This window comes from Lottia gigantea (assembly GCF_000327385.1).
Source record: "Lottia gigantea unplaced genomic scaffold LOTGIsca_67, whole genome shotgun sequence".
Taxonomy (NCBI): Eukaryota; Metazoa; Mollusca; class Gastropoda; family Lottiidae; genus Lottia; species Lottia gigantea.
The window spans coordinates 345,979-369,683 of record NW_008710284.1 but is presented as its reverse complement, the minus strand read 5'-3'; the positions used below and the strand labels follow the sequence as shown (position 1 = coordinate 369,683).

At 37.0% G+C, this 23,705-nt stretch overlaps 1 protein-coding gene across 1 annotated transcript; it reads right to left on the bottom strand.

The window, feature by feature from the left end:
• Positions 1-1,896: 1,896 nt before the first annotated feature.
• LOTGIDRAFT_129991 (hypothetical protein) lies at positions 1,897-21,959 on the bottom strand (the record flags this gene model as incomplete). Its single annotated transcript, XM_009065009.1, has 49 exons — positions 1,897-2,109; positions 2,397-2,482; positions 2,727-2,871; positions 3,111-3,236; positions 3,399-3,627; positions 3,829-4,050; positions 4,261-4,388; positions 4,612-4,871; positions 4,999-5,068; positions 5,202-5,381; positions 5,629-5,840; positions 6,267-6,364; positions 6,995-7,655; positions 7,882-8,116; positions 8,238-8,485; positions 8,761-9,030; positions 9,225-9,510; positions 9,674-9,832; positions 10,042-10,222; positions 10,527-10,693; positions 10,984-11,089; positions 11,364-11,484; positions 11,633-11,757; positions 12,027-12,173; positions 12,511-12,602; positions 12,878-13,124; positions 13,485-13,689; positions 13,837-13,973; positions 14,184-14,271; positions 14,602-14,806; positions 15,170-15,361; positions 15,681-15,835; positions 16,081-16,192; positions 16,305-16,424; positions 16,572-16,688; positions 16,924-17,077; positions 17,208-17,350; positions 17,580-17,697; positions 17,907-18,064; positions 18,293-18,403; positions 18,585-18,707; positions 18,845-19,056; positions 19,284-19,503; positions 19,730-19,789; positions 20,035-20,206; positions 20,437-20,538; positions 20,817-20,893; positions 21,050-21,176; positions 21,898-21,959. The coding sequence occupies 49 exons, from the start codon at positions 21,957-21,959 to the stop codon at positions 1,897-1,899; spliced, it is 8,184 nt and encodes a 2,727-aa protein (XP_009063257.1).
• Between the last annotated feature and the right edge of the window lie 1,746 nt (positions 21,960-23,705).

The window sequence follows — 23,705 nt, the reverse complement described above, 5'->3', positions numbered from 1 at the left end:
CATGCAAGATTCTACGAGGTCTAAACACAGTTTTGAACGGTCGCTGTGTCTTTTTTCAGCCTAAACTCTGAGGTCAAAGTTGAGAGGCGATGGAAGTGCTAAACCAAAACGTAAACAAACATGGCGGCTTCATTGTTTACATTCATTAAAAATGTAAAAATACGTGAATTAAAGTCTTTTCTTTATCAATTTTTGTGTTAATTGTCTAAAGAATATGTTAAAGTATGTCTCCTTTGCTTCAGTGAGAGATTTCAGTGCATTGGGAAGGATAAATATGACTTAACATGAGGAAGTTCTACACTAGAACAATAGTCTTACTCCAACTGATACTGATAGACCTGGCAATGTTTAGTTAGTAAAGTTGCAAGGGAATGTATTGATGAATGTCAAGAACCCACAAGATATGACATCATCTGAATTTAATTCCTTTTTTCCAGATATTTATTCGCTACGAAAAGTGCAATTGATCTGCAAACTGGAAGCAAATTCAACTGAGTGTCACTGCGGAATTAGGACAACTAGGCCAAAACTTTTGAAAAAAAACCTTAGCATCAACTGAGCTTGCCATTATGGATTTGGACTGACAAATAACACAATGGAATATTCTGAAAGAATTTATTCATATTGAAGACTGTACAATAGATAGACACATAAAACAAAGAATAAACAGAATGTAGGCGACTTTATCTAGAAAGTTGTAATACAAAATCAGACAAATAATTTGATTGATTAGTCAGAAATATTGTGACCCACTTCGCCTTATTGATAAATTCCAAATAAGGGGTCTTATATTTTCAAAAACTTAATTTAAAAAGGGTTTATTATTCCAGTCATCTGATTGGTCAATCAATAAAATTGATTTTAAATTTAGCTTTATTATCCAATCAGATTACTTTATTTTTAAAAATCTGAATTTCATCTTTAAGTTTTCGAGAATAAGGTCCCAGAGTAGTATTCAAGGTAGCGATTCAAACAAAAGTATAGTTTGATAGACTAATAAAAGTTCAAGCCTTGTTTTCTCCTTTAATATTTTTTTCAGTGGAAAGAGCTTGTCTAAAACTTGTCAAGTTATTCCCAAATCCCCAAGATAAGGAATCTTGTGGCTCTTGACAAGAAAACATGTCATAAAATACACCTCACTTTTCAAATTCATTCGCTAGTGACACAGACTATGGTGAAAATTTCATTGTGCCCTCCAATATTTACATAAATCTCCAAATTGAAATTAGATTACATAGTTCAGAAAGCAAAAACTTGCTGTGTACCTTTACCAACACCCCTAGACTTCTCATGAACCCTTCCACTCATGTGCATCCTGTCACATCTTCTGATGATAAGGAAAAGTCCATTCCATAAATCTAGGGGTGTTTGTTTAAGCCGTTATAAAATCTTAAGCTTTAAATTCTTCAGGCCAATGTCCAGAATGACCATGGCCCATGTTTCAAAAATAATAATCCTTATTAACAACGTCTATACACCAACTTACACCATGACAAGTTTGTCAAATAAAGTATTTTATGGCAACTAAATTATGACTGAATTTCACAAATCCAAATCTTTGATTAATCTGATTATGTTTAAAAAATCCCCAAAGTTCGTGACTTTATAACAGATCCAAATCCTTTCCGTTCGTAACATAAACATTCCTAAAACTTTGGTTTTTTCAAGTACTGTATCTAATGAAATCCATAAAGTTCTTAATACCACAGCTTGTAACAAAATTCATAAGTTGGGAAAAGTTCCAATATCTGTATATTTTGTCTCCTTTCTGACATCACAAAATCCAAATATATATCAAGTTTTTGTTCATATATTTTCATTAATAACTCATTATTAAATCCATGGAATTCACACAAAGTCACAAGCTCATCTTCACAAAATGATGGTCAAAATTCTTCACACAAATCCAAAAGCTTTAGTCTTGATGGCCAACAATAGTTTAGTACGTAGAATAGTTTTGGAGGAATAGAGAGGAATATAAAGTCGTGAAATACAGGTATTAGCCGTAGGAAGGTGGTCGTTATCAGCTGGTCTAATGGTTATACTGGGCATCGGCTGGAAACCTTCTTCACTGGCTGGTAACGCTGGGCTGGATGTCCAGAAATACACCTTTAATCAAAAAAAATCCAGCATAAGAGAGGGAAGAAATTTGACTGGCTGCCGGTGTCATCAAACCAACGACTGATCATGAAGGCCATCTTTAGACCCTAAATGAAGTGGCTATATTAAAAATAAAAGCTAAACCAAAAAGAAACTTTCAGAAGTTTGGTCTAAGTTTAATTAAACTGAGCTATTATACCATGAGAAACGATTGGACACTTCAGCTATGTGATCACAGATAGCCTGTTATATGATTAAACTATACCAACTGATACTAAAATAATATAACAGCTCACCATATCTTGTCTTTCTCTATTGTTCATTTTCTCTACAACTGACCAAAACCATCGTTTAAACCTGTGAACTCGTTCACTACTCTCTCCTACAAAAATAAAACAAGATCATTTAATACTTGCATTAGATAAAACAACACAAGTGAGACACGAGCAGTCTTTAGGATGCAAACAAAATGCAAAACATGCTCATATGTGAAAGGCGGCAACCTGTGTATGACAATCAGTTTAGCATTCCCTTACTTGAAATACCTCAAAATAAAAAGCATCTCTGGATGTTTGTCTCATTATAATATGGCTGACACCTGGTTTATAGACTAGTAAAATACTTACCACTTTCATCATTAAAGGAGGTATAACTGATGAGAGTTTGAACGTTAATATTCCCAACACCGTTTAATAACAATCGTAAATCCTCAGATGTTAGTCCCTCTAGAGCATTGGACGGTAAAACATCGAACACCCCAGTCTTAATACTCTGTAATATAGAAACAATGTAATATTAGAGTTTCAAAAAAAGAGTTTCATATAAACTGCTAAATAATAAATATACAAGCAAGTCAATCAAAATTTCGTCCAAAGTAATGATAAAATCGGTAGTAGAAGTAAAATACTTATAAATATTGGGAACATCCTGTAACCTTCAAGACAATGGATTGTTTACAATGAAGACTGTTGCCTTCCGGATACAACTAGCAGTGTATAAAGTAAACCCACCTTCAGAGCCTTCTCAGCAACTTTCACCATTCTGTATTCAGCATATTTACGTAAATATTCGTAGATATTGGAGGCATTGATTTCAATATCAGTTCCCCCTGGTACCAGTTCAACTTGTCCTCCACCCTACAAATAATGATTCAGATACACTTAAAAAAATATACCCTAACTCCACCAAGTAGCCTACAGATAATCCAGGAAAGATTACTACGAAGAGGTTTGGTCAAGGACCAGCTGGTAGAAAAGATCTTCCTAACAAACTGGATAATAAATTCAACTGTCACATACCTCTTCAGGACAGAGTTCAACACAGAATATCAAATCTAACGCCGAGAAAATCAGAGATGAATCTTTAGTCTCCGCATCTTCTACCAGAGTTCGTAAACTTTCGTAAGTTACGGAGTTAAAGAAAGCGAGATCGTGCCAGGCTATTTTACGTCCCAGTATATATTTCAATACATGTCTGTTTAAAAACAAAGGACAGATCTCATTCTGCAGCAGACACAGTCCGATAATTCTGAAAGTAGATCGACATGATGATTCAAAAAATGGTTGATTATGAAATTTGTATGCCACTGTTCCTCAAAAAATATTGCGACATTAGCATGGTCTCACAAACCCTGGGGAAAGAACAAGTGAAAGCAAAATTGCCAAATTGAGGGAAAACATTGCAGACACACTAAATGACAATAACAACCTAGCTAGATAATCAACTTACCGGCCAACGTTTCTGAAAGCGTTGAGTCTCTCTGTGGTATTTTTACCAGGGCGTGGAGAATAGTAGCCACGTTTACCAGGCTGCCAGAATAACGCTGTACTATCATCCACTTCTTCTTCTTCATCTAAATCACTCTTCCTATCAGACGTACTTCCTGTCTTCTTTTTATCAGACGACAAATTAAATATATCCAGATCTAACAATGATTCAGCACTCATCTCTCTGTTAAAATTAAATCAAATTCAATATCAATTCAAAATCAAGACTCTGCTATCAATTGACTGGCAATGAAAAAACACCCCCAATTTTACAATGAGCTCTTCTAATCATTCTTAATACAGTTTCATATTCATTGAAAGTATGCACGTGAGGACAATTCACTTAAAAGTTGAGGGGTGTCAAATATAATGAAATCAGTAAGTTCTAACTTACCGTCTTGATAAAATGATATCGACTGCCTCGTCAACACGTTGTCGTAGCAACTCCTCTGATGTTAACAATAATAATAATTGAGGGGGAGACAACTCTAATAACATACCAGTTATCTTTGGCGCCATTGTCTGAAATGATTTCAAAATACAAACTTCAAAAAGTGTATTTTGTTCACACATTTTAGCAAACTGAAATTCTTGATTTAACGTCTCTACATATAATGTAAATTAACAAGCAAGGGATGACAATTCAGTAGCATGAGAGTTGCGTTCGCAAACTAATGGCAGCTATTCTTACTAGCAACCCGTGATCACTATAGTGTGAAGTCACCATGAAACAAATTCAACTCACCGGCTGTAAGTTTCTAACTTTAGGGTAAAGCTGTTCTCCTATCTGCCATCTATCACTAGACTCTGTCGGTGGTTCCGCTGTCGTACTGGCCGCGTTATTAGATGAGCCACTCCCACTTCCTGTATCTGACGGCATATAAAATGGAGGAGCGTCATATGATAGAGTTCGACGAGGTTCTCTGTCGCGACTTCTCTGTCTCTGTAGATGTGTTCGAATCTTTTCTCTCTCTCTTTCTCTCAATCTTAGCCTCTGCATCAAACCTAAAATATAAATTATCAGGGGTTGTTTTGGGTCTTGAATTTATGTAAAGTCGTACAAAGTACTAAAACTGCACGAAAATCACATAATCCTTTCAAAAATACGCCTTTAAGAGTTAGATATACTTACTGTACTGTATACTCTTGCCGCCAAACATCACACCATCTAATGGAGGTAACTTTTCACCTGACAACAGAGCCTGCAAAGATACCCAAAATATCATAAACAAACAATTCAGTATATTTTTAAACGAGAAAGGGATAAATTCTAATCTTAAGAACATGGTACGAAAGTTCAAAAACCTGAAGAAAAAGATAAGAAAGTATTCTTACGTTAGCAACAGCTGTAAAGAAACTACGAGCTACCCCACTTCCCTCACCAGGTTCATCTTTAAACGTAACTTTTACTCTATGGACAGCTAGTGGAGGTCCGCCTGTACTAGTACGTTTAGTATACTGGGTATTGAGTTGTTTAAACGTAGTCGTCAACAGGCTATTCCGTTCTCTTTCCACCTTCAATAAAACAAAATACAACAATACAAATCTTGTTCATTAGACATTATGTTTGCTAACCCACCTAAAGACTTTCACTAATGACTGATGCCCTCAAAACTTTCACCTATTGCTAATGAAATGAAAAGGAAAATGAAATAAATGGAGTTTTACGTGACGAACAACACCATGCAGTGTGTAATGAGGGAAATTTTACCAGGACATGTACAGCCTGTAGGACCAGGGAACCTATTGCTAATGCCCTCACCTCCAAAGTTAAATCTCTCTGTTGAGAATTTCTCAACTTCTCCATTTCCCGTCTAAATCTACTTTCTTTGACAGGAAATCCTCCCAGTTCACTGATCACGGAGCCTGGTTCCGAGCCCACGTCATCGCAGAAAACACGTCCAAATAAATCTAGAGCCAATCGCCATCTTCCTAGCAAGATGTCATGTGGTATCATTTGACCTATCAGAGCTGCTGGTCTGAAACATAGAGTGAAAAATGAAATGAATTGAGTTTTACGTCTTGCTCTTCTGCACCTAAAAATCTGAAGGTATTATCTCGACCAAAGCTGGGATTAAACCCTGAACGTTCAGACTAGCAAAGCTAGCAAGCTTCATTAGAATGAGAACTAGATAAGAAAAAAAACTTACCGAACAACTGTATTCGAGGCTTGTTGTGATGTTTCTATGACAACTGTATTAGAGACGTTTTCATTGGCTCCTACCATATCATCTGAACTCACTATGGTGGAAGCTGGGGTCTCGCTACAAACAAAAAAAATAATTATCATATTTTAATCATCCATGCAAAAAGTAGAGCTTAATGAACAGAATGGAAAGTAAGAAAAGTAAGAAACAACGAACCTTGCAGTTGACGAAGCTGTTTTATCTGTTGATCCACTAGCAGGCATCTGATTGGTTGAAGTATCCATGCTTGATTCTGATTGGTTCTCTTCAGCTTCACTGGTAGCTGAATGGCTGGGAGTTGAGGTGGCAGAACTGACGTGGACTATAACACTGGGAGCTATAGGACGCGGAACTGTTGTTAGGGTTGATGTTGAAGACAAGCTCGGTACAACAGGAAGTAACGCTGGAGGCTGAATTCTTGTGGGTGAGAAGAGATCCAGAATGTTAGCGCCTCCTGGTGCCAGAATTGGTCCTAGTCTGGATATCAATGGCAGTGGGGCTAACGATGATGAAGACTCGGAAACCACTTGAATGCTGGAACTGACTATAGGCTGTGTTATAAGAATTGGCTGGGCAGCAGCCAGAATTGGCGGCAATGTAGGTGTTGCCATGGTAACTACAGGTTGTGCCTGTGCTTCACTACTGCTGACGACGGTAACGGGAACTTCGTTTGGTAGTGGAATCTGACTGATCGAGACTGGTGTACTGCTGACTGACAAGTCTGTTGGTTGGGGAGGAGGTGGAGGTAAGGGAGGTAATGGAATTTGAAGTCCCACAATCACACTTCCTGTTTCAGCAGGTGGTGGAGGGATATCCCTTGCTGTCGTGGGTATATTAAATATTGGCGTCTGATTGGTGTTTTGGCTGCTAACCAATCTGGCTGTCCCTAACGAAGCAGTTCCGAGAGAAGGTGTTGTTAAAGCTCCACCACCAATTGTAAACGTAGCACTGGATGTTGGTACTGTTGCTAGGATACTGGAAGGTGTCTGTGTGGAACTCACACATCCAGCCGAGAATAATCTGGCAGCTCTGGTAGCCAAGGAAATGTTGGACAATTTATCCAATGGATTTGTTCCGTGGACTGTTTCACCAGATTGCTTAGTTACAAACGATTGTCTGCCCATTCCAAACAAATCTTCTCTTCTTGAATTTGATTGGAGCAATTGAGGCTGATCAGCCAATGGCAGGGCTTCTACCAAAGGCGTATGGAATGGATCTGGAGGTGGACACCCCAAGAACGTTGTAGAATCAGATCTCTGGAAAAATGGATGTTTACGACCTAATTTGGTCAAATTTTCATCACCATCCATGCTGTCTGTATCCATGGCAACACTGTTAGTGATGGCATCATCGTCATGGTCCTCCGTTTCATTTTCCTCATGATCTTGCCAGGACGTCACGGAAATTCCATCACGGACAGAATCCAGGTCGGAATCTTGTCCACTTCTCATGTAGTAGATCAGGGCATCGAAGACATAGGCTACGTGTTTCATGGCCGCAATGTCGATGATTGGTAAACTGTCTGAATGTTCCGAACTATGAGCTCTCATTAACGACAGGGCATACGTCAGGAAATCTCTTCTCGCAGAATTCCCATCAGACCCTGCAAAATAAAATAAATAAATAAATATCACAGTCTTAAGAAAACACAACTCGTCACATTAACTTTTACGCAGATAATTCTGGACACACTTGGATTTGAAGGCTTCAATTTCGACAGTGAGCTGTGAACACTATTACTGATTGGCAACATTCCTGTTTCTGACACGAAGTTACAATTGATCAAATGGATGGCAGGCATGTCTAATTAAAATAAAATTATATCTTACCGAAAGCCCCGAATCGTGTCCTGCGTCCAGTAGTTATCTGTTGTAAAACTCGTGTTTCAGGTTGAGTAGATCGTTCTCGTAAATTACGAATGTGACTAGAATGTTGAGGATGCTGGGGTGCGGCAGGGTCTGTATTATTACTCAACGCTGTACCGAATCGTAGCTGAGCCTCCGTCGTATCTAATACTGATATCAACCAATCCCATGTTTGATGAAGATGTGATTCTAAATACACCTATAAATAAAAAATAAATAAATAAAATAATCTGGTTTCCATAGTAACTATTAACTCTATCTCAACACTTAGTTAACTGCTCGTGTGTTGTCAAGGTTGTTCCAGGAAAACCAAAACTGACCTGTAAATCCATAATATCATTGTCTAGAACATCCAGTACTCTCGGCAGGTTTGGAGCCAGAGACGTGTAATTTGGCAGCATGTTCATTAAGTCTGTAATCTGTCGTACGACTATACCGAACGCTCGTCCCAGTTGGCTAGCTGTCGTTTCCATAGTTACAGCTTTATCTTGATTGGTTGGAGCCGCTGTAGGTACGGCAGCTGTTCGTCTTAAAGCGGAGGGGTCGATATAAATTAGACTGTTTCCACCTAAAAACACAGAAAATAAATCAATTCAGCAAAACAGTTTATCAATTTCAAAATGTCCTGGTATCTAAATCTCGTTTTTTACTAAAATTCTTTCAGAATTAAACTACAAAGTATTCTTAAAAATTCAGAACTGATGTATGGTTTATAATTCTAGACATCTGATTGGTCTATGACTAAGATTGAATTTAAATTTCAGAGTAATTAACCAATCACATTGAATCGATGATCACCAGTGAGAAAGCCCAGTGAGTTGAAAAAATCAAGATTTGCTGTACCTGTAGTGGTAGTTGTATTAGTTGTAGGGGGAGGTCTAGAACTCGGAGGATCGCGTTGTCGTAACGCCCAGTGCATGGATTGTGGAGCTTGTAGAGTTCTCTGCCCCTGAGAGCCTGGAGGCTGACTGGATCTACGTTCTAACTGTTCATCGAGATACACGAACTCGTCTGTATCGTGCTCCTCACTCCCGTCGGCATCACTCTCATAATCATCTTCCTGATTGGACGATTCCGCTGAATCTTCTGAAAAATGGGCCAAACTTCCTAGACCTAAAAAGGACAATACAAAATAAGACAATTAGTCTACGATATCAGCGTCTGCTGGATGCAGACGTTAACTCATCATCAACCAACCAACCTACACTCAAAAGAATTTTCCATCAGGTTTTACATTTAATGGAGTCTCAGCTGAGTCCATGATAACTACACCTGAGTAGAAAATTACGACATTTAAAAATACAAACCTGCGTCACTACCAGCGGTTGCTGCGGTAACAGCACTACGTTGTATACTGACATTATCTTGGTTGCTATGACTACTATCACTATCACTCTCAGACTCTGCCAACAAATCTAAATCCATATCACTTTCAGCGGGTCCTTCTTCTGGATCCGGGGCTGGTGCTTCTGGTTCGTGATCCGAGTGTTCTGATTGGTTATCTCTATCTGAATGATGCTCTGATTGGTTGTCTCGGTCAGAGTGATGCTCTGATTGGTCATCTTCTCCACCAAGTCCATCTACGACCTCAACCTAAAATTGGCATGGGATTATAGAGATAGAGAGATGCTTTATCTTAACGTTCTTTTTAACGTATTTAAATTATCAATTTTTCACAAAATATGTATATCACACCTTTATAAAACTTGAACGACATTAGCAGTGAGGGGAACGTATCATTTATTAAACTACTTACCTCCGTATCAGTCTGAGAACTGATCAGTTGATTCTGTGAAGGGTCAATATTTACGACTGGTGGATGGCGACTAGTAATGAAGGATATTGATTGGCTAGTAGAGTCAGCTGACGATGGTCTGGGTGGTAGAGGGTCCACATTAAACAACTCTTCACTTCCCTACAAATAAAATCATGTTAAACTTTTTAATACTTAATATTCAATCTGGACAAAAATACCATCAAGTTTGGTCTAGAACGAGTTGTTTGACAAGTTTGTGAACCAAAGTTGTTATCCTTGTAAATCATTGTCAAGAGATTTGGTCAAGGACAAGCTGGCAGACAGGATTCTGAACCTACTTTGTTATGCCTTTTGTTGTTATAACGTACCTGAAAAGCCTCCAGACTGGCGCTAACAAGAGAGAACGGCGCCGTGGGTCTAGCCACACCCATTCTTACAGGTAATATCAAAGAGTTGGCTATTTCACTGAGTTCCTCAATCGCCAGATGGACCAAGGCCTGGAACACTCGTTTACATTTAGCTATTGGTTGACAACCTGTTGTTCCAATACTGTAATAAAGATTCAGGTTAAGTTTGATTATGATTGCTATATGAAACCAGTTTTGTTTTTAATTTTGAAATATTCAGCACAGTTTGCTCAGTCTGGTGAAACAATGGCAGAAACTAATAAACTTTATGCATATGAGGAAATATATCAATTATTCAGTAAGTATTTCATAATGAATAGTGGTACCAGGTGTCTGGAAGAGAAAGAATATCACGCTCGGCGCCACACTGGTCATTGCTGCTCAATGCTACACACAAAATTGGAACAGAAACTTAGTGCTAGCTGTAATATAAAATATCTTAATACCTTCGTTTTTTGATAGAGCTAGGCGTCATCTCTACGTTCAAAACCACAAATACTCTGGCAACAGAACGTACAAATCTTCTGGCAACTTTTTTAGCCTCGGCTTTCCGTCCTGGAGTTTTCTCATTCTGAATTTCTCGTATTAAAGTAGTCAGTAAAGTATCCAACATCTAAAAAACAAAATTTCATTTTTTAACTTGACTTTTTAAAGCAAACATAAATCTATCAAAATGTAGAGTCTTCACCATCATCCTTAAGTGTGCAATGAGGGAAATTTTGAAAAGTTTAATTCAGTAATCTGATTGGACTATAAAGCTAAATTTAAAAAGAAATTTAGTGATTGACCAATCAAGATGATTGGAAGTCAAGTTGTCAAGAATAGGCCCAAGACGGGTAGCTCCTGTCCCACTGTAACTCCCTCAGATTAAAGATAAAACCTGCCCAGAGACTGGTTTCTTACCTCAAAGCTATAACATTTTACGAGTAGACAGTGAGTAAATTTATCAAGTCTAGCCGTTCCACTCTGATAATGGAGAAACATCTGATCTTCATAGATTATATCAGGGCTGAAATACACAACATAGTTTTAAAATCATAATCTACAGACAGTGACAATCTCCTGAAAACCACGATTGATGATTAGTCATTGATGTACCATAGATGGCGAAAATACAAGACTCTGGGGTAATATTACAACACAAACATATATATGAATCAGAAGATCAAGTTAACATGGTGACAGTTTTGGTACGGTCATTTTCTGCTCCTGTTAACGTGCATTACAACTTTTTAATTGTATGATAAACACTGAAAGAGCAAATACTTCTAATCCAATCTTACCTAGTAGACGTATCTTTCTCCCCACTCATAATCATAGCTTTCACGGCCGTCCAATCATTGAGGATCCTCTCTAAAGCACGTCGAGCAAATCTTGGTGGTTCTAGATCGTGTTCGGGCATCTCTATATCTAAAACAAGAGGTAAATTAACGATTTTGAATATTTATTTGGTTTAAAATAATCAAGATAATCATGTAGCTGGTAAAGAGGTCTGAAAGTTTAACAGGACAGGACTGGCAAATACAGCTAGATCAAAGATCCTTCTACTTACCCATGTCAGCTATAGGAGGTTTACGAGAGCTAGTAACTCGTGTTGAACGAGAATGACGGAATTGTTTCTGTTCTGTATCCTGACGACCAACAGTTTGTACCAGGAATAGCAGAATATTTTCTCCTCTGAAATATACAAGGCATAATTCATTAAATTCTAACTTAGAACGCAGCGTTAACCTTTAGGATTTTTGATGGCGGCAAATTATCTTGAGGTGTAGTGCATGTACACTCGCCAACGATTGCAGATGTGAGCTAGTTCGATTTCTCATATTTCAAGATGGCTACCGCCTTTAAAAAATTGGCGGCAAAAGCTCATTATCAGAGATAAGATTATAATTCAGAAGCCTTAATAATGGTTTGTATAAAGAAAGTGAGAGGAAAATGATACATACTTGCTGTTAGGTAATTTAACAAGGTCTGTTTCTATCAATAACCGACTGAGTAGTGTTGATCGAGCTCCCTGCTGTCCACTGATTAATGCTTTACATTTACATTTCTCCCAACAATCACAGTAAGCTGTTGGTGAGGTCTTCTTTAATCTGTATGATAAAATAACATGATAATACTCCTGTAAATATATCATGATCTAATCATACTATCAGAGAGTTTTAGGGGCTGTAAACAGTAGAGAAGGTTTAAAACTTTATTTCTGTATCAAACAGAATGATAGCATCAATTTGCACCATTTAGATTTTCAATCAGACGTCTGTGGTTCTTGATATTCCACTAAAAATAGGCCTTTCATGACTCTACTATTGTGAAGGGTGCCAAGCTTTAGTGACGTCATAAAAATTTAGAATACCTCCTTCAATCCGTAACAATACTGACTTTCGAACGCCATGTGCATTTTTTAATATTGATGAACACGATACTTACTTGCAGTCATGTCCTTTATGACAAACTTTAGCACATTCTGTACAACAACACAGAGTTCCTGTTAGACCACATGTTCTACATTCAAATATATCCTATAATATAAATACAAATAGGCTCACCAAATAGGTTACATTAGTGTCTCTGATAGAAAAACTCTTGACAATACCTTCGAATGAATGAAACAAAATATCTAGAGCTGTATTTCAATTAGACTGAATTCTTAACTGATTACTGTATCCATGATCTGACTAAATTGTTATGCATCTGTTGTTCAGGGTCATTTGATATAAGTAAAGTTTAATTGTTGAATGCTTGTCAATAAGTTTAATAACGATCGTTGGATTTGATCTGTATTTTAAGTTCCTACCTGATTGATATGTTCAGCTCCAGTCCAGGTGAAGCTACACGTATCATTACAGCAGATAACTTGTAGGGGAGAGTTGTCTAGACTAGATCCACTGGGATATAACATCTTCATTAAGACAGAGTTATTACTATCACCAGTCGAACCTGTTTTATTACAAACTTTCTTTACACCATCCATTATTATTATACCAGCAGAATAGGCTCTACCACAGACAGCCTGCATAAACGGCGTACAGCCTTCAGCATTCCTGTGAAAAAAAAAACAGGTTAAATAACGACACAAACTGTCTTTGCTTCTATATGGCTCTGTGGATTTTGCAATTCCACTTAAACTAAGCAATTTATGAGGCATTATATTATGATATAAGCAGATTTTGTAATAGTGATGTCATCGAGCACTTAGTATTTGTGGAATTGCAGGAACCACAGACGTCTTACTGAAAATTGGAATTGGAATTGATGAGAAACTGATGTGAAACACTTATTGAAAGTAAGATTAGAAATGGAGACCAGGGTTATTGGTTTGTCTGTATTTACCAGTCATGTCTGACTGTACATCCTAAATATCTGTCCGTTAATTTAAGTATAACTGGTCAAAAGGTACGTACTTGGCAGTAAGGAGTTCTTCAAGATGTGGTTGTAGAACAGAACTTTCACATAAAACTCTTAATATTTCAACAGCGTTCTTCCTTCGTTCCTTTTCATCCAACTTAACTGGCGGCAAACACAAGTTAGATAACTCTGGTTGTAGATTTAAACAACTCAACGCAGGACTGGATGATGGTCTCAGTAGACTTGGTCGTTCAGTATCTCCTATAAAGTATAAAATGGATAGTGGTTTTACAATTACATAGTCTTCGATATCACCATCTAGAAGCAGATGTTAACAGTGCTTCCGAGAGAGGGCCTCATAATACCCAGTATATTGATATTTTCAGCTTCAAGTCAGTAAAATCTTACCTGGTCTGATGGAATCGTAAGAAGGAGGGTCAGGTGACCAAGAAGCTGCTGGAATCAAACCACTATCGTCTCCAGCCTGTTCTCTAGCTTCACGGTTAGCGGCAGACGCTCGTCTTATCAACTCTCTTACACTCATACTGTAATATATAACAGGCCATACACCATATATTCTCATGTTATTATATTTCACATGATATTGTACAGTGTATTATAGAGGATATCTCTCAGTTTGTAAACAATCTAATCATTCAATCAGAATTGACAGATACAATGAAAGATATATAATATCTTCTGATAGAGACAGCTATAAAATAACTAATAAAAATTGTAAAAGATTTAAAACGTACCTGCGACTGCCTGAATCACGTCCACAAGACAAAGCATCCATGTTGATAGCCTCAAGTGTTGAGGAGAAGGTAGATGTTGAAGACGTATCTGTATAGATAAGATATTTATTATCAATGCGCTGAGTGGGCAATGCAGGAAATTTTTGCCACGTATTAATAGTACAAACATACCCATTTAATTTCCAATTAAAAGCTTATAGGACAGCAACTTTTAACCCAAAGCAACGAAGTATTCACTGAAGGAAGTTTTGCTACAACAATATGATGTCTACCCTTTTTTGTTTGAATAACAATATAGATCTTCAAGATTATCAAACTGTAGCTCACATGGCAATGATTTATTGTCCCGTCTAGACGACTAGACATGTTTCAAATCAAACAGGAAATAAAAGAATCAGCACAAAGTATTGATACTTACCAGAATCGTAATCTTTATTAGAAGTAGGGACACACATAGCTACAGTCATATGTATTATATTACGGTTACCATCACAACGTTCAGCTAGAATATCTTTTACTAGTTTCTGATTGGTTGATGAGGTGGGATCTAATTCTATTCCACTAATCAACGATTTAACTCGTTCTAGATCACAGCGTAAAATATACGGCATTAAATTCTGATGCTGGAATACAAACGAGTAAATTTTATTTTGGCTGTAAACATTTATATGTATTACATGGATGAGCAGAATTTCAATTCTCCAACCCTACTAATAGACCACTGTTCATATTTGGAATTGCCAAAGAAAGTTCAATGGCCGTGGTGGGGGCCACGTCTAATGGGGGTCGAGGTTGAAGATTTTTGTATGTTGTAAGTGGGTGAAAAACGCTTCTGTTATGCCTAATTTATCTTGAATAAATCAGTAAAACACATTAATATCTTTGATTAATATGCAGATTATCATGTGGTGGTATTGTCGTTGTACGCTATGCTTTTTAAATTTTCCATCAGCAAGTTATGTTGAAGAGAATCAGACAAGACAAACCTTGACAGCCATGACTATAACAGCAGCCTTGTTCTTCAGATTATTAGATACATTATTTAAACATTGTATTTTAATATTGAGAGATGTTACTGGTGGTAGATTGAACCATAGTGGATCTCTTATACCATCAATACAGTCTTTAGTCATAGGATATATAGCACCATTTCCATCTCTTACTGGTACCAATGATTCCTGAAATTACAAGACTCTTTTAGACAGTGTGCTCTCCACTGGTTCAATCCCAGCATAGGTCAAAACAATACATCCTTCGAATTTTCAACCCTTTTCCCTTTCTCGGTGATGCTGGTAAGACAAAGCGTCCAGTCGTTTGGATGAGACCATAAACCAAGGCCCTGTGTGTTAAAGATCCCTCGACAGTTGGAAATAGAAATAGAGCAGGTTAATACCACTGTCCTGGCAAAATTTCCCATTACATGACGTTGCCCGTCTTCATTAGCCTAATTAAATGCAGAAAAGTAGGACATAAAACTCCATTCTATTAAATTCTTACCTCTCCACTATGATGTAATGATATATCTGATGGATTAGAGCCTAAGAAAGATGGTATATTGGTAGGAAAAGCACAGTCCTGTTCTATTTTCCCTGTTGATAAGTTATAGATTATATAGCTTAATCTCATACCACTTCTAGCTATTATATGTATACCTACAAATATTCAAAATACAATTCTCACTGGTGCTCAATATGGAAGCGGAGTAGGTCATATTCAAAATATATTCTCCGCGGTTTCAAATTCCGTCTCCACCTACTATTTATTGCCACATATGGAACGCATTCCGAACTGTGTTCCAACTTGTTTGAATGCACGTCTGGTTGATTGCATGAAACTGAAATGTACAGAATTGACCAATCAAATGCCACCCTTGTTAAGAAGTGGCTAAAGTACGTACCTTCACAATCAATGGCCACTGATAATATCGTACCATTCTCTATTACATTCACTTTCTTCGGAACCTTCTGGAAAAAATCTGGTACTCTCGGAGAGTTCACTCCCTTCACCAACTTAAACAAAAGATTGTTACATGTTATATATATGTTTCTGTGTCAGTTGATTGAGAGCAGAAACGAAACTATCAAATTAAGTTTTGTAATGGTCAAAGAATTGAAATCTTACCTGTAACTCGTCTTTTCGTAGCAGACGACAATCTGTCAGTAAACTTGCTGTATCTTCTTTACTAGGGGTGGTAAAATCTGTTTTACTATTAAAACTTACAGCTACGCACGAACCATCCACCTAAAAATACAAATAAATATCATTAAGGTGTCCTAAGGTGGTCATAAGTCACAAATACAAGTCACAACTCAGTTATATGAGAGTTTTAAAGATGTAATCTGCAATAGTGTGGTATTTAGTTTTAAAAAGGAAGTTAGAAATCAAGACTACCTTGAGAACTCTAGCAACAGGAATAGTTTTCAATTGAGTATCTTCTAAAAACACAACATTTTTTAACGGCCACGATTCTTCTTCTCTTTTTTCACTCTCCTCTTTTGTTGGTGTCTGGGTTTTCTTACGTTCTGGAGGAAAAAGTCAAGAGATAAAACTGGAATATAGTTTCGTACTGCTTTTCTCCACCTGATTGGGCTAAAACAAAATGGACAAGACAGGAACTTTTGCCAGGGCAGCATCATTCTTCTAATGAAAGATTTTGAAGCCCGAATTCAAGTTGACAGAGGTTAGGAATATAAAATCGTGCGCTGGACAGCGAGTTAACAAATGAGGATAGATCACGAACATGTGACTTACTATGAGATATTGGGGTAGTCATAGAAGCTGAGCTGTGAGCACTGCTAATAGAGCCTTCAGGTGAAGGTGGGGGCATCTCTATTTTACTGTCAATACTACTGCCACTGCCAGTGCCTTCAGATTTCTCTACTGCTTTCATCTCACTGTAATAGATAAAATAACAAATTATGACAAAAAACTAAAGACAAGAAACATGGGTTCTATAGCGCAGTTGGTTCTTAGTGGAATTGCAAGACTCACAGAGATCTGATGAATATAAACTTTAATTCTTACCTGATAGGTTTACGTATTTTAAATCTACAAGTATCAGCTAAAGACCAAGCACAAGACATGAGTTCTCCTATTTTAGGTATACCATCTACTGTTGTAAACCCTAGATTACCTACTAAATAGATTGGGGCACTGCGTAGACACACCTGTAATTAGACATTAATGATGAATGAAATGAAATGAAAAACGACATCCTGCATCTTATTTGGGCTAATAAAGACAGGAATTTTTGCCAGGACAGTGACATTAGCCTTCCCTTTTTTAACTGGCAGCTGTCTCGGAACTTTAATGTTAACAGCCTGTAGTACACGTGACCTCGGTTTATTGTCCCTTTCGAACGACTAGATGTTTTCAGTTATGTAAATAAATACTAACCAGAGAGCCAGCCACTATCTCAGTATTAGAACTACCAGACGCTGAATCTTTTGTCTTCTTTTTCTTAGATTTCATTTTCTCCAACATTTTCTTACGCTGAGCAAACGGCATCACACCCCTGAGATAAAAACAAGTTAGGATTAATAAACTAAGATATAGACTAGTAAATTTTTGAGATTTATAGAATTTGCATGATTACGTCCAACTTAATGTTTCTCGATACCCAGCTGATGAAAGCGTAAAAGATTTTCATTTTTTTCTGATGCAAGTTTTATTTTGACCTTACGATAGAGAGTAAAATCATTAGCAGTTTTATACAATACTCACCACCAATAGAGGGCACCACTTTCCAACCTAGCGCAGGTATACAGCGTACTAGTATGAAGGGAGACAATCTTGTCAGTTTGGAATTCTGGGAAGAGCTGAGCTGGATGTTCTAGTTTCTGAGATACTAAACTTAAACTCTCATCCAACCAAGTTGCCACCTGAAAATTATTCTAGATCGTTACCTTGGCAACCTCAATTTTCCAAAATATTTCATATCTAATTCATACTTTCAAAAGATCTTTCGAGAAATCTTTTTAGAAATACCTAAAGATCGTATTCCATTTTAAAACTCGAAGCACCTTTTTCTGATCTAACTGATTAGTCCAATTAGGTACTTCATTTCTGATGTGGTCGAGTCTGTTTAAAATAAAATCATTCGAACTTACCTTTCCCGATTCAGTAAAAACAGAAGCACGAACATTACAAGCTGATATACCTATTATCTTTTCTTGTAATAAGTTTAATACTCCAGATTTAGGATGGCGAATTGTCGAATTCTAAAATGAAACAAAACAGGGAAAATAATTTAGACGTTTATGTCTGACTCTAAACAGGTGCTCTCAAAATGCCTGCTATATACCTTATTGGTGTAATGGAGCTCATATCCCCCAATTTAGGGTTGGCACTCAAAGATTACAGAGCCACAGCTAGAAGTTTTTTTTAACTACTGAAACTTACCTCTCCCGATTTAAAGGGGTCAGCTTCTGTCCATCTCCAGCTATATAACTGACCATTCTGACCAACGGCTACTAGGTCTGAATACATAGCAGCTATATGGTTAAACTTTATACTGTCTCCTTCCTAGAAATACAATGACAGCTAAATAATTAGGGGAATAAGTCCACTGATTAATATAAACTCTTATTGACCAATGTTGAGAAGTTTTAGGTGCATTCTGACAGGTAGTATCTCTCTAATTAATATTCGTAAATTCGTACCTTTTCAGTCCACCATTGAAGATCTTCGTAAAAACTGACCGGACTAGGACTAGGATTGGTCGCTTTTTTATTGTCGCTACTTAGATTGTCCGCCTTGTCTCGGTCGATATTTTTAATATTACCGTCTGTAAACGTCTGTTCTAGACGACGTCTGTCTCGAATACGGAATATAGAATCACGTTCTCTATCTCGGTCTACATCTCTATCTCTCTCTCCTGTAGATTAACATCAAAAAAAAATATAGAGATTATCAGTGGAGGGAGTTCTGGTGTTTTTGGTCTTCTTTGTGGCATATATTCAAAGCAGTGTGCAATGTGGGAAATTTTGCCAGGACAGGGGCATTAGTTGACTATTTTTCGATAATATGCACAATGTGGGCCTCACTTAATGACTAAATGCTATATCAGCCCTCCGACCATAAGCTAATTCTTATTCTTACCTAATCTAGAGCGAGTACCAGAACCACGACTGCGTAAGGAAGAATATCCGAAGACGTCCTCCTGGAACATGGCGTCTGATTCTATGATTACTCCGTGGTCTGGGTCTAGTAGAGATATCAGATCATCTGGCATATAGGAATCCTGAGAGTCTTCATCATTATCATCACCCTCATCATCTCGTGACAGCAGATTATTTACCGCCATGTTTACATCTAGATTCTGAAATACAGGACAAAAATTAAAAATACATTTGATAATTAAAGAGGTCTAGATAGATTGGGAATTCTGAAACATGAGGCAAAGGTTTGTCAGTCAACGAAGTATTTTTTTTTCGTCTTGTCTGCCACATTTTTCTTTGTTTAATCTGGGATCTAGATATTCTGGGGTCTGGATATTGTGGGGTCTAGATTTAGGGGTGGAGAGATTCTGTAATAAGAAATCTTACTGTTCTCTGTAATTCTCTGATAATCATGTTTCTTGATTTTCCTTGTAGAACAACTTGACACTGAAACAATGAACATAAAGAACTTGTAAATACACAATCCATTTACAGACAACACAGTAGATCATCCTCTGAAAATATTCCTTTATTTCAATAAACACTTGCTAGCCATGGACTTGTATTCATTAGCGAAGCAAATTGGACTCAAGACTTTTCTTTGGCCATATCTTGCATTGACAAATTGTTTAGGCACAGAATGATTTCAAATATAAAGCTTGAAACAGCCTGTAAATATCTCCAGCACTTACCTGGCTTATGAGGTCCTCAGGTACGTTAGAGGCTGGTACAAGACGAGAGCCAACTATTACCCTACTGCGACCTCGGCCAACATGGAGAGTACCTGTACGTTGCATTCTACTATAACTCTGTTGACTAGTTGTTCTGGTGGTGGGTGTATTTCCTCCCCCTGTCCCCCATCTCCTGTAATACAACAGTCAAAATTAAAACACAACCTATTATTATCATAATATTTGTCTAACGTCTCCCCCTGTACTCCATCTGATATTCTATTGAAATAATATTAGCAAATTAACTATCTAGATATGATTTAAATGGTAGATTAAAACAGATATTTAGAAACATGTTTTGAGCTCTAAAATAATATGAAATAAAATCAAGCCAGCTCTAGAAATCTAAGTGGCTCTCCTTACCCTGTAGAAGTTGGAGGGTTGCTGGTTGCCCCTAGATTACCAGGGACCAGTACTAAGGGATTTTCTACCACCAGAGTACCACTATCACTGTTATTATTACTACTAGCTGTAGTACGTTCTGTCTTGTCTGGCTTAGTCGGTTTACTGAAATAAATACAGAAATTATAAGTGTTACAGGCAATATGAAACAGCTGCCAAGAAATTGAAATGTCAGTTAGTTGTAGAAAATAAACATCACGTGATTTTCAAACCTGTGTATCAGCAAATTTTAAAAAACATTGTTCGTCAATTGACACAGAAATTTGTATAAAATAACTAAAGACTCAATGTTTTTTATTGAATATAGGACCTGGTTTAAACAATGATGTATCAGTACTTACGTTTTGGTCTCTGTTGATTTATGTAAATCCAATCGTTCATTGTTGACAGAAAACGGAACTCTACAAACTCTTCCATCCTACAATTAAATACGCATTCAGATTCATATCATTATGTTGATTGGGAAAGTCATAAACAAAATGAATTTGGTCAATTTAAAAATGTGTTTGATTTGTCTGTAAAATGAATTTGAAAATAAAGTTATGGCTTTAAGAGTATCTAGGTTTTTTCTCACCTCCAATAAGAGAGCAATAAATCCTGATCCTATAACACATTGAACAATGTTTACATTTTTTAAACTAGAGAGAGTAGATGGTGAGGTAAAACCATGACGACTAAACTTCTCAGCCACTTCCCGTAACCTACAAACATCATACCCACAAAATAGATAAGATAATTAAATTGGTCTATGTGTCACTGTGTTTGTGCATACCCCATCCCCCTAAAAGATTTCCTGTTCTTAAGACTTAGTATATGTCTTCATTATACTTCTTGACATTCTTTTTGAGTCTTTCTTTAAGATCCATCACTAGGGTTTCCTGGATTGATAAGACTGGACTTGGTTAATTAACACTAATCTAGCTATGCCAGTGCTTCTATTGGAGAGTATCTCTTATAACACCCTACACTCAGTTTTTATTTATATCACTATCAGGCTATATAATATATGATAACTATGATATATAGTAACAAGTTACTATTCAATAAAAGGCACTGGCACAGGGTTAGAGTTTTAGAATATGAAGGAATCCATAACAGAATTACTTTAACTTGCTTACGACACCTCAACTGTATGGGGTTGGTATAGGCCTACTATTGAATGCATAATCATAATCAATATGCAATAATGCGAACTTCCACTCCAGACTGAAGTCCAGCCAGTCTGACTCACCAGGAGAGAGGAAAGGCCCTTGATGACTGAAAGAGCAAGAGGTGTTGAAACTAGTCCATACAGTAAGGATCCTTCGTCTTAATCCATGGACGTTTCCGTACCTCTAAATTATTTCTCTATCTCAAAGCACGCAGGAAAGAAACCAGAAAATATTTTGCTTCATCCGCCGGAGTTTAGCTAAAAATTCTCACCTGTCGTTTAGTTGATCGTCTGTTCCAGGTAATGGCTGAACGACAAAATGGAGAGAAGTCATTCTGTGAAGTTTTGGAATAAATAAATATCAAATTAATCATAAAACGTGGATTCAACTTTCTAAAATTAATTTCTTTCAACTGAATGCCGCCATATTGGCTGCAATGAATGCTGGGATATGTGTCAAAGGTCAAAGTTCGAACAAAATGGGGTCATTTTCAATGGGAAGTAACTCTTCAGGAACTAAACCAAAACTACTACAATTAAGCGTATCCAAATAACTTAAACGTGTAAGAAATTAAGTTTAGTAATTGTTTGGAGTATAAAGTAATCTTTAGGGAATAATCATAGAGAAATACAGAAAGAGGTGCCTTTTTCTCAAAATGTTAACCGCCTATGCTTTGATATTGAAGAATAAGCATGCCCTGTCCTAGATACTGTTGCACTCAATGGTCTGTTTTCAATATCAATTTTTAAGTATATATTCAGGTAGTGAAAAGGTGATTTGTATATTTGTTTTCTCTATAATAAATGTAGGTCTAATAAAAGTAAGTGATTTTACAGAATAATTAACCCAAATTACAGCCCTCTTTAGAACGTTTAAAAATTTACTAAACTCCTTGATAAATCTTGATATAAATTGCCCCCCTATTCTTATGAAGGGGCAATAAATTAACCTTAAAATAGTATCCCTAGGGTCACTTTCTGTTTCTAAGTTGTAACGGTCTATCATCTCTGCATACATATTAGCCTAAATTCATTGTTCATGACGGTGATGCAGGTATTTGCAGAAGGTAAAACTAGCTAGGGATGTTCATGCCCCTTCATCTTTTTTGTGGGGGAGGGGCCATTATTACCCCTAAAACTTCATTTTCCAAGCCTTAAAGGTCGTGTAGTGTTTATTTTTAGATCGTATTTCTGAGACTGTCGCTTTAACTTGGGAGAAAATGGTCCTAGCTAACTAACATCACGTAATGTGGTTTATTTTAAAATGTCTTTAACTCACTCTGTCTCTTGTTTGTCTGTTATAATTGATACAAACTAGACGCACTGTATAGTAGGTCTACAGTCGGTTTATACAGATACACGACGCACCCCTGAGAAGTATCACACCCCCCCCCCCTCCCCCCACCACCACTCCGCCTACAAAATTTAAGATGCCTAAACCCAGTTTTAATATTTCTAAACCCCATATATTCAAGTCTCGTCTAATCTTAATGAACAAATCCCAAATGACAATGTTATAAATAGGCGAAATTCCGCGACGTTTTCAGACTAGTTAATCGGATAAAAAAACACAGCACAACAATAGTAATTAATAGTAGACTTCGTCAGCAGGTCACTGGAATTAAATACAGATAAAATACGACAAAATCTTAATCCAGTTCCTTTGTTATAAATTGTTAACACTAGATGACCGAGAGTTAATTAAACAATACTAATTGATAAAGACTCTATCAACCAGTCGTTATTTCCAGGCGTTAGCTTTCGACCGTTACCTTTATGTTTTTGATCTGCCAATCATTGAACGTCACCTGTAGAAAGAGACTCGTCAAAGAGATGTTACAGTCCACCAAACACATGTCGTGAGTGAGTAACAATGACAATTTCTAAAGTTTAAACTTTATTCACTCGATCTCAAATCAACTGTGTCTGTTCTGTGTACATTTTAAGATTTTAAAAAACCAGGTCACAAATCGCAAGGTGCGCGATTGTTAGACGCGTATAGTATATTGAAGAAAAACACTGATATACTCTTAGTGTGTTTTGGTAAGAGATAATATAAATTCAATAGATAAATTCAATA